Raw genomic sequence first — 11,980 nt, 5'->3', positions numbered from 1 at the left:
TATTATTCTTATAAATTGCCACCCAGTCTGACCAAACCATGGTTTCATATATTAAGAAATAGCAATTCATCACATTTTATTATAGGGTTTTTGACATTCTAAAAGTTCCGGCTCCGGAGGCAGTTGTTTACATGCACGTAGCATGTGACCGTTGCAGCCAATCAGAGGGCTCAGGGCTCAGCGGTTATACGTTGTATTTCTGGCATTATGGCAGAAGTCTGATTCGTCATCAGTGAGCTCCGCTGAGCCCTCTTATTGGCTGCAGCGGTTACATGCTATGTGCATCTATGTGCATGTAAAAAAACATCCGGAGTGCCCGTGCAGTATTAGTGCTGGATTGCCGGGGGCAAGGATAAGTAAGTATTGCTATTTTGGTTTATTTATTTATTTACTTCCCAGCCCCTAATAAAAAAAAAATATCACACCCCAAATAACCCCGTTAACCTGGGGCAAAGATTCAGTTTGTATTAATAGCCCTGTATCTAAATACCCTGGCAGATTGGCTTGCTGGTGTCCCCTGTGGCACCTAGCACCTGGGGCACATGCAAATTGTAAAAAGAGGAAAAAAGCATGACTACAGAATGCAAATTTTTTTCTTTAAATATAAAAAAAAACATTTAATTAAATGAAAATACAATTTTCTACTGTAAAATTTTTGTTAGGTTATGTCTGGAAGTATAAGGCAATTTGATTACAATAAATGATGGAAAGCTAAAACACACTTAGATTTCTTCTGGTCAAACTTATAAGCTTTTTACGATTTTGTTAATGGCTTTTTTGATATCTTTGTTCCTTAGTGTATATATTATTGGATTTAAGGCCGGCGTTATAACAGTGAAGAGAACAGCGGCTGCTCGGTCTTTCTCGAAGGAATCTTGTGTTGACGGTCATAAATATGTAAAAATAGCCGTTCCATATAGCAGAAAAACAACAATAAGATGAGCACTACAGGTGGAAATTGCACGCTTTCGACCTGCGGATGTCCGTATCTTTAAGAGAAATTTGCTAATAAAAACATATGAGAGAAGAGTTAGTAATAAAGTTGTTGTGGCCAATGTTCCCGTGACCCTTGTGAGAAGTTTTAGATTGAGAGAAGTATCAGTACAGGCCAACCTAAGAACTGGTTTAATATCACAGAAAAAGTGTTTTACCAAATTTGGTCCACAAAACGGTAGCTTTGCTGTCATCACTGTGTGTAAGAGCGAATGGAAATATCCAGTGATCCATGAGCCAAATGACAAACATCGACAAACTGTAGAATTCATAATTGCAGAATAACGCAATGGATTACCAATGGCCACGTATCGATCATATGACATTGCTGTTAGAAGCATGACTTCTGTGCTTCCTAAAAAATGGAAGAAATGCATCTGGGAAATGCAGCCAACAAAAGAGATGGTCTTTTCCGAGACCAAAAAGTCACTCAGCATCTTGGGAACCACTACAGAAGAATAGCAGATATCTAAAAATGACAAATTCCACAAAAAGTAATACATGGGAGTATGGAGGCTTGTATCTATAATGGTGATGACCATGATGGAGAGGTTGCCTATGAAGGTGATTATGTAAAACATCAAGAAAAGTACAAAGAAAAACACTTGGAAGTCTACTAGATCTGTCAAGCCAAGCAAGATAAAATCAGAGATGGAAGTATAATTCGCCACGTACATTACAGTGTTGATATAGGATAAGACTGTTGGAAGAAAATGTCAGAGAAACACATTTTATCAAATGTAATCAGATTATTCTCATACACGAGATTATGATTACAGTAAATCCCCTTTTTCAATTGTAAATTCACCATACATTCAATTATTATATGTTTTCGTTGTGTCAGTATGGAGAATGAGAGTTTTACTTCTTCCTTTAAGTCAGCATACACGGACAGTGTATTAGAGCCGTGCATGCGCCTGGAGGCTAATAATCAGCACATGAACAGTGCTATCCAGTGCTGTAACATTGCAACCATTCAAACACTTTAGAATTTAACTACAATTTATATCTATGAATCCCTGAGGAAACATCACCTTAAGTGTGATGAGGAAACGCGTAGGATCTATATAGATAGTGATTTTTGGCAAGGATATAGCGGAATTTATACTATTAGCAGGGGAAGTGTTATTTAGGTGTGAGATACATCATTCACTCTGAACCATTTTCTCCTGTCGCTAATCGCTTGCTTATGCCTGGTCTGGTATCAGTGGCTGGTTGAGCCACAATTTTATAAATACAATTAATAAACTTTACATTTTAATCGTTCTTTCAGGCGGTGAACTATATTTAATAATATTGGAACGACATTCATTATCAATTTTTCAGTGAATCTACCTTTATATATCAGCTTCCTTTTGTTTGATTTCAAGATTTAGGAGAATTAAATTACGAGATTAAGATCTTGCCATTCCATAGGCTCATTTGCCAAGAAAAACATTAAAGGGTTTCTCTGCTTTGGACAATCCCTACTTGTTATCTTGACAATAAACAGATCACAAAGTAATCTGTAATCTGTGCAAAAACCTGTCAGTAAGTGTTTAGTTTCCCTGCAGCGCCACCAATGGGGAAATTAAGCATTACACGGTGCCCATTCATATCAATGGGTTGACTGTGTGATGCAGGACAGGACAGGTCCTCCAGAGCGAAAGACGCTCCTTGTAACTGCTCTCCACCCTGGTCAAGAGATTAGAATCCTGATCAGAGGACCCCCTCCCCATTAACTCAGAATTCCCTAATAGGATATATAAAAATGTATTTTTCTAAACTTTTATAGTTTATATTTCACTGTCATGTCAATTAACTTTGTACATGCCATAGACAAAAGCCAAAATCTGAGATTGATGGGGTTTAGGTGTTGAGAGTACCACCAATGGCTAGATTGAAGGTGCTCATCTTTTCTTGAAGAACTTTATAATAAGAGCCAATAAGAAAGGGCGGTCAGCATAACACCACAGCCCCCACATTTAAACATTTTATGGTGGTCTCAAAACCTGGAAACCCAAAACCATACCTTTTTACATATCATTAAGACATGTCTAATGTGAGCTTAAATGGAAACTAACTTCTTAAAGAAATTATGCTAATCTAAAAGTATACCTGATATAGATCAATTTTGTAATTTACTTAATTGTTAAAATGTAGTTGTTTTATCCATGAAACCTCTGTGTGAAGTTACTGCCACTAGGTGTCTCCCTTCCTGTAATCTGCAGTCCACCTCCGGTTGTCAAGCAAAGTCCGTCCCTGGTTATAGAGCAGAATTGACGGGCTGTACAAGGTGGGGGGGGGGGGTGTGTCTCTTTTCAGCCTTCGAATAGAAGTCTGTGGAGAGGGGGGTAGAAGGTGGGAGCAGAGAGAGAGTGAGAGTGAGTCAGCAACAGACAGACTGCATAAAAGTCTATGGAGAGGAGAGGGAGAGCAGTAGGAGGAAGCGGGAGAAAGAACTATTGCCCATATAAATCTATGGAGAAGGGAGGTGGAAGCAGGGGTCGGAAGCAGAATCAGAGTGAGAATGACACAGGCTGCTGGTATGATTTCTATGTTACCCCAGTGCTGGATTCTCAGCTACCCTACTCATTATTGATGTATCATCTCCTCCATGCCGCTGCAAATTCTGTATATATATATATATATATTAGATATATATATAATCTATATATGTGATAGATAGAGATAGGAGAGCATGGCACCTCTTCTTTGTGTGCTGTGCATAGAAGACATGATAGCAGTTAGGCTCCACCCACGAGCTCAGAGAAAACTGAATTAGAGAACCTGCAGAGGTGAAAACTGCTAAATAATGCAGGTCATATAATGGCCAAAAATAGTGTTATTCCTCATGTACACACATATGACAGCTTTAAATGATGGTGGCCCTTTAACATTGATGCATTTTGTAGGATTTATTATTTGTATTTGTTAAATAATTAATTTACAGTGGTGCCGCTGAGCACAGAGAACCTTTTGTCACGTTGGGTTCGTGGACCCACAGGACCGTACCGCCTTGGCGGTATGGCAGCTGGCCAACAGGGTGCAGGTCAGAGTCTATAGTTCATATAGGGTACCTGTGGCAGCTTGGACAGTAGCAAGGCAAGCTTGGCTGGGACTAGGCAGCAGGCAGACATCAGGCGTGGAGTAGCAGGACAGGCGTGGCACACAGCACAGCACGGCGGCAGCTCAGCACGGCACTAGATCAGGATACAGGTTACAGGATACAGGAACAGGGAACACTGGGAGAAGGAAACACTAGGGGACCATTTGCAAGACAAACTAGGATACGAAAACAACGCTCAGGCATAGAAGTAAGGGGCTGAACCCCTCTTATAGACCAGGGACTCATGGGTTGATTGTTCATTAAAGTCCGGTGCGCGCGCTGCCCCTTTAAGAGCCGGCACGAGCGTGCGCGCGCACCCTACGGGATCCGGCTGAGCTGAGTGGAAGCGAGCGCTGGCGTCTCCTGAGGAGGAGACTGGGGCCAGCGCTCACCGACTCGTGGCTGCGGCTGTCAGGGAGAGACTGGAACTGATGGCAAGGGACAGTACATACAGAGCTACATTCCTTCCTATTACAGAAAGACCTAGATAAGCTGGCAGCATGGGCGAAAACATGGCAGATGAAATGTAATGTTGATAATTGTAAAGTAATGCACCTAGGACGCAATAATAGTATTAATGCATATACATTAAATGGAATAAAACTGGTAATAACAGAACAAGAGGACCTGAGTATTCTGGTTACAAATAAGCTAAGCAGCAGCACTCAATGTCAGGCAGCAGCTTCAAAAGCAAATACGATTTTAGAGTGTATTAAAAAAGAAATAAAAACACGTGATTCAAATGTAATATTACCCCTGTATAAATCCCTTGTAAGGCCGCATCTTGAATATAGAATTCGGTTTTGGGCTCCACATTGTAAAAAGGATATAGGAGAACTGAAGAGGGTTCAAATGCAGTCGACTAGATTATTAAATGGGATGGGAGGTGTCACTTATAATGAAAGGCTAGAAAAATTGGGCTTGTTTAGCTTGGAAAAAAGGCGTCTTAGAGGTGATCTTATTAACATGGAAAAATATATGTGGTCAATACAGAGAACTAGCACATGATCTGTTCTTTCCTAGGACTCTACGAAGGACTAGGGGACATTCACTGAGTGTGGAAGAAAGATGTTTCAGACATCAATATAGGAAAGGGTTCTTTACAGTTAGAGAAGTCAAACTATGGAATGCCCTAACACAAGAGGTAGTGATGACAGATACTTTGTCAGCATTTAAAAAAAGGCAAGATGATTATTTACTGACGAATAGTATTGAGGGTTATAATTAATATAGCAATAAATGATGGGTAATTTATTGGGAAGGGTTGAACTTGATGGACCGGTGCCTTTTTTCAACCTACGTAACTATGTAACTCTTATGAAATTTTTGCCTGCTTATAATTTATTAGTCCGAGCGCCGCACAGCTGGACTAAAAAACTAGTTTATGAATTCCTAATAACGTGTTGACACAGGCTCTTGCACTAGTGAACTCCTCCGTTCAGTTCTCGGTCAATATGCCACAGCAGTGATATTTTAGTGGACTTGGTTTGCCCCATGATGCATGCCAGCCCCGTCTTGTTGCGTCTTCTCCCACCGCTCTATCCTCCTAACACATAACGATGCTTGCCTTCGCTGCGATGCATCACATAAACCGCAGCTCGGTCAACCTTCTCTACAGTATTGAAGGAAGCTGTGGGGTGTAATTACCGAAATTGAAGAGGAGTTTACAGAGTTGGGGGAACAGATAGAAGACATAACGTGAAGGAGTTTGAGGGAGGTATACAGACAATATGCTGCAAAGTCTAATGGGAATTTGTAGTTTTGAGCGGTTTGTGCTCACCTCATGGACAGCCCCTTCACAGAAAGTACAGCTGGTTACGGGAACGGGAATACAGACTATTTAGTGAAAAAACTGAAAATTAGCGACTCTATCATGCCAGAGAGAAGAAGAAATAGATTACAAATGGATTTAAGTTGTTTTTTTTTCTACTTTGCCAGAAAACCCCTTTAATCTAGGATCTTTTAGTCCTTGAATGTGCGGGACTGCGGGACTGCAAAGTAAGTGAATTCAAAAACAATTCTGCCCTTCTTTTAATGATTGAGCTTATACTTATATCCAGCGAGCAGTAAGCAATGCACAGAAATATATAATATTTCATATACTGTTTATAGACAGCTCCCGGACAAAGGGCATTTATTAGTTTAATCCACAACCATCACTCTGCTCAACTTTTGTGGAGATGTTTTTGTCTTTTTGAATAAAAAAATGTATGACATGTTATAAAAGACTAAAAACAATTACAAAGTATCAAAAAAACTTGCTTTGGTTTGCGGTCGTCAATTGGTAGTACCCACAGAATAAATAATCCTTGAGTAGAACTCTTGTATTTCATGTATTTTTTCCAAAAATGTAAAAAAAAGGGAACATAGAGGGTAAAGATTAATAGGTCATTTTTTTTCCCACCACAAAAATACCCAAAAATGACTTGAATATGTATTTCCTTGGAATCAACCTACCTCTACGGATTTACCATCTCTTAGTCTTGTTATTTTTTATAGGTAGTTTTGATCATCTCAAAAATGACAAAAATGAGACAGGTGAAATTGTGGCATTTTATGTTGTATAATGTAGAAACTACGATCAGAAAACGATTAAATATTAGTGGATGTCTCAGGAGTGCAGACCCAAAGGACCTTTTCCTTAAGACACAGCGGGATTACAATTACTTGCATAATGGAACGATAACAAATTCTATTAGTTTGTCTTTGATTAATATATATATATTCAGAGATGGAAAACATATACAACCCAATACGTCTCAGGTCTGAGGGTTTGCTACAATGAATGCAGTCAAGACAATTCTCCATAAATGTAACGGTTTGGCTACGTTCACACATTTCCGCTGCAAATCGTGCAGATTTGGTGCAGGTTTCCCTGCGGCGAGTTTCTTAGAAAAATCCAACTATTGTCCCCTCCTCTTGTGCTCTCTCATGGCAACGCTTCACTGGTCCCCACCGCTCTCTGTACACCCGGACCCCAGCCATGACGTGTCGTCACCTAACCCATTGAATTCAATGGGAAATATTTGCAACAAATTTGTGTGCATTTCACAGCAGAAAGTATTAGGTCTGTAAGGCTTTTTAATCTCTGGATGTAAACAAGAATATTTCCATTCACTGATAGCAAGCAGAGATCTTGAAAATAGTGGATAATGAAAACACAAAGAAAATTAGAAAGCAGCAGATTTTTTTTTCGTAATACATTGACTAAATTTTATTTATATACAGCAGGAAAACCCTATAAATATATATGTAGAGAACCAGAGTGAGGTGGACATACATAATGGCCGACATTTACTAAGAAATGTGTTTTTTACGCCAGTATAGTATATTGTAGTGATGTGCATCAAATTTATGCGGAGCTGCGTGCGCCTCAACCCCTTCCTGCATACTGACATACATGTACATCAATCGCGTGGCCGAGAAGCTGTGATTGGCGCACAGTGTATGCCGAAACCTGTATACAGTACACCGTGCGACTATGTGTATTCTCCACTATTAACCCTTGCGGTATAATAGTAGGATCAGTAAGGGCAGGTGCCAGAAATATCTGCCAAAAATCCGCCTGTGGATAGTCCATAGTAGAGTTTTTATTATTCCTAATTAATATAATTCATGCAATCTCAGGCGGCAATTCTATTCTGTGGTATTAGACTGGACAATAACGGAGCAGCCATAGAAAATACCGAGCCTTAACGTTCAGTCCTGATCAGGTCCAGACTAATAAAGTTTTCCATTGTGACATCACAGGATGTTGTCGCCTTCCTGGAAACATCCAGACTTATAAAGTTTTCCATTGTGACATCACTCTGATGACATCACAGTTGGGAGGTTCTAAAAGGCGGTGACGCAGCACTGGTCACTTTCTGTGTATTCAGAGGGAGATTGCAGCTGCATTGCTGTGCGTTTCTTTGTGATTTGCGCTTTATCACGATTTTCAATGGAGATTAAGGGTTTGGCATTCTTGCCCATCCTTGTGTTCCATCTGTGCCTGGGAGGGATATTGCTCTGCTACACCTTAACCCTGGACCAGGACAATGGCCGGCTGATGATTTACATCAGGTAAGTGGAGAACATTACAGATGACATGACGTTATCTTCATAGTGACGTTGTATATTGAGCGCTGTTACTTTATTATACGGCAGAGAAGTGTCATCTTATAAGTGATTCTATACAGGACATTACAAGTAGAAGAACTCTATGAAGTGTTAACATCAAGTTCATAGAAGTCTCTGGGTCATTATTACACATTTGTGACGTTCAGAAATGTTCCCTCAATGTTCTGTTAAAGTGACAGTGTTTGTCTCCCGCTCCTGCACTGTTTCCCTGACGTCTCTTTTCTCTTATTCGCAGTGAAACGGGAGTCCGATACCCCCAGTCGGTGCTGTTTACGCTGGTGCTCGTGGGCACGGCCATTCTGGGTAAGTGATAACCACTGGTGGAAAGTGAAGAATAATTGGTTGTTTTATTACTGGGATTTCCTTCTCCATCACAGGTTACATAGTTAGTGTAGTTAACAAAAAAAAAAAACTTATGTCCATCAAGTTCAACCAAGGAATGGGAGAGTGGGAAGTGATGGGAGAAATTATAGGACTTTGTTTTGCCCCTTTTGATCCAGAGGAAGGTTTAAAAAAAAAAAAAAAAAAAATGGAATGAACATTTAAACAAGAATTCTACCCGTTGACTTTTTTTTGGGGAATAAAATTGTCCATCATTGTGATTGGTGCAACTTCCTAAATAAATGTTATTCAAAATTATTTTTACTTTTTGAGATACAGCAGCTGTATATTGCAGGTGGATCCTGCGTGTCCTGACGGATTCAGGTCTCAGCGCAAGTTACAGCTGCTCTGTATACAGAATATAAAGCAGCTGTATCTCCAAAAGTAAATATAATTTTATTAAAATGTATTTAGGAAGTTGCACCAATCACACTCATGGGCAATTTTAGTAAAAAAAAAACCCAGAAAAGATATATAAATCTTAAAGGTGTACATAGCATTTAAGAGCTCTGGGGTGTAAACCATCTGGTCCCGGGGCCTTGTGTACATTTTTTTTATTTAATTTAGCTTGGACCATATCTACATTCATCCAATTCAGTGTAATAAGTGATGTATTACCAGCACTGGCACCGGCTACATCAGCTGCTCTTTCTTCTGTTGTATATACAGAGCTAAAGAACCCATTTAGTAACTCTGCTTCTCTTGATCCCCTGTGACCAACTCCCCATTACCACTATTTAGGGGTCCTACATGTTCAGATTTTGGCTTTTCTGCATTTATATATTGTAATAATTTTTGGGGGATTTGTTTTGCTATCCTGGTCCACCTGCTTTTCATTTTGTATTTTTGCTGACTTTATTTAGCTCTTTTAAGCTGCCGTTCGGTTTCCATGGCAGCCAGGGCCTTAACAAAGGCCCCTAGGACTGCCTTCAGCAACTGCCTATTAGGCCCTACCGGAGACATGGTATAATAGATTGCCTGTCAGTTTTGCACTGACAGGCAATAATGGTGTATACTAAATATACCAAAGCATTATATAAGCGATCAGAAGATCGCAAAGTGAAGTCCCCTAGTGGCACTAAAAAAAAAACAGTAAAATAGTTAAAGTTTTCGTAAAAAAAAAAGATTACAGTAAAAATAAAACGTGAAAGTAAAAGTGTAAAAGCAAACCAGCAAACAAACAATAAACAAACAAACAAACAAACACATATAAGGTATCGCCGCGATCATAATGACTCAAACAATAAAGTTAACACATTAATTAAACCGTCGGGTGAACAGCATCCAGTAAAAGCACAAAAAAGAACTTCAAAATTCCTTTTTTTCTCACACTTCCCCCATAAAAAAAATAAAATAAAAGTTAATCAATAAGTGCCAAAATACTACCAATGAAAACTACACATTGTCCCACAAAAAAGGCCTCATATGGCCACATCGACAGAAAAATAAAGGTTACTGCTCTTGGAATGCGGCGATGCAAAAACAGTTTTTAATTTTCCAATGTACGGCGTAAATTTAAAACGTGAAAATCAATGGTGGAATAGCTGCTTATTTTCAATTCTTTCCTAAAATAAAGTTAATAAAAGTTAATCAACATATTATATGCACCCAAAAATGGTAAAATTAAATCATACAACTCGTCCCGCAAAAAACAAGCCCTTATACGGTTATGTCGACGGAACAAAATAAAAGTTACAACTCCTAGGGTATGTTCACATGTAGTGTATTCAGCCATTTTTTGGGCCGTAAACATCCCGAAAAACGGCTGAAAGATCAGAAGGAGAATGCCTCCAAACATCTGCCCATTGCTTTCAATGGGAAATACGGCGTTCTGCTCCGACTGTGCGTTTTTTTACGCCTCGTTTTCCAAAAATAGCATGTAAAAAGATGCCCGTGAAAAAGAAGTGCATGTCACTTCTTGAGCCGTTTTTGGAGCCGTTTTTCATTGACTCTATAGAAAAACAGCCCAAAAAACGGCCGTAAAAAACGCTGCGAAAAACGCGAGTTTGATTAAAAGACGGCTGAAAATCAGGAGCTGTTTTCCCTTGGAAACAGGTCTGTATTTTCAGACGTTTTTGAGTTTGTGTGTGCACATACCCTTAGAATGCGACAGTGAAAAAACGAAAAAATAATCATTGGTCAATAACTTGCAAAAAGGCCTGGTCATTAAGGGGTTAAAATTAAGTGTTTTTGCCCTCCCTTCTTAGCTCGTGTTTGTTTTTTACAGTATAAGGTCCCATGCACACGACCGTAAAAACGCCCGTAATTACGGGCCGTAATTACGGGCCCATAGACTTCTATTGGCCACGGGTACCTTCCCGTTTGCTTACGGGAAGGTGCCCGAGCCATTGAAAAATATAGAGCATTTCCTATTTCAGACCGTAATTACGGCATGGGCAGACCCATAGAAGTCTATGGAGCTCCCGTAATGTGTGTGCACCCGTAATTACGGGAGCGTTGCTAGGCGACGTCAGGGGATTCCCCTGTCTGCAGGCTTATATGCCTGATTTAAATTTTTGAATAAAGAGAAGCAGAGAAAAAAGGGCCGTAAATACAGATTAAATACGGGTTAAAAACGTGTGACAAAGTACCCGTATTTACGCTAGTATTTACGGGAGAGAAAAAATACGGTCATGTGCATGGGGCCTAAGTAAAATTTAACTATATTATTGTCACTGTTACAGAGGTTTTCATCAACAGAGACTTTCCCAACAAGCTCAGCATGAAATGACCAGATCCTACAGAGCGTCACCTCTAGTCGGGTCTTCCACACACTGGGTCATAGATGTTCACTAGATGTTCTCATTTCTTTCCTTCTCTTCCAGGTTTTGCCATGGCTTTTGCCCAGTATAAATTCATGATGTTCCGGGCAGCAGCCTGTGATATGAATCAGGAGTGGGCACAGAAGATCCTGCTCGGACTGGCCTGCACGTCATGTATTGGAATAGTGGTGACCGGCTCCTTTACGGTTAGTTAATAGCATCCACCATTAAACCCTCATAACACAGCTAAACGCAAAGTGATTGGAGAAAGGTCTAGTCTAATCTACTTGTGTTTCTTCTCTAGATGTTCGAGTATGAGATCATCCATCAAGCAGGAGCGGTATTGGCATTTGGATGTGGGCCCCTATACAACCTGGTCCAATCCAAATGTCTATACAAATTATCATTTAGCCGCAGATATGTCTGCCATGTGAGAATGACATTAAGTGTCATCACTGGCATCACTGCGGCGATCTGTATCCTTTTATAATGCAAGGACCCAAACAGGGATCAGAGATTCCCCACTCTATGGTAATGCAGCATGTAAACACTCGTGGCTTTTCTTTCTGACCAAGGGAGTTCACATGAGGGTCCTTTCGGTCGGATTACACTTATTACAATAAGGAGCAGTTTATGA

At 39.9% G+C, this 11,980-nt stretch overlaps 2 protein-coding genes across 2 annotated transcripts; one reads left to right on the top strand and one right to left on the bottom strand.

Annotated features, from left to right (window-relative positions):
* Positions 1-743: 743 nt before the first annotated feature.
* LOC142664572 (olfactory receptor 12D1-like) lies at positions 744-1,670 on the bottom strand. Its single transcript, XM_075843735.1, is given in 1 exon segment — positions 744-1,670. A coding segment is annotated over 1 exon segment (927 nt).
* Positions 1,671-7,961: 6,291 nt separating this feature from the next.
* Positions 7,962-11,558, top strand: LOC142665117 (DNA damage-regulated autophagy modulator protein 1-like). Its single transcript, XM_075844665.1, has 3 exons — positions 7,962-8,143; positions 8,436-8,503; positions 11,407-11,558. Exons 1-3 carry the CDS (start codon positions 8,022-8,024, stop codon positions 11,556-11,558), a joined length of 342 nt encoding a protein of 113 aa, XP_075700780.1. The 5' UTR covers positions 7,962-8,021.
* Positions 11,559-11,980: the final 422 nt, after the last annotated feature.

The sequence above is a fragment of the Rhinoderma darwinii genome, chromosome 12 (assembly GCF_050947455.1).
Source record: "Rhinoderma darwinii isolate aRhiDar2 chromosome 12, aRhiDar2.hap1, whole genome shotgun sequence".
NCBI lineage: Eukaryota > Metazoa > Chordata > Amphibia > Anura > Rhinodermatidae > Rhinoderma > Rhinoderma darwinii.
This window is presented reverse-complemented; position numbering and strand designations above follow the sequence as displayed.

Coding starts and splice junctions, on each gene's coding strand:
- LOC142665117 (XM_075844665.1), top strand. CDS start 8,022: ATGGAGATTAAGGGTTTGGCATTCTTGCCCATCCTTGTGTTCCATCTG. Junction 8,144..8,435: donor CGGCTGATGATTTACATCAG/GTAAGTGGAGAA, acceptor TCTTATTCGCAG/TGAAACGGGAGTCCGATACC. Junction 8,504..11,406: donor CGTGGGCACGGCCATTCTGG/GTAAGTGATAAC, acceptor CTTCTCTTCCAG/GTTTTGCCATGGCTTTTGCC.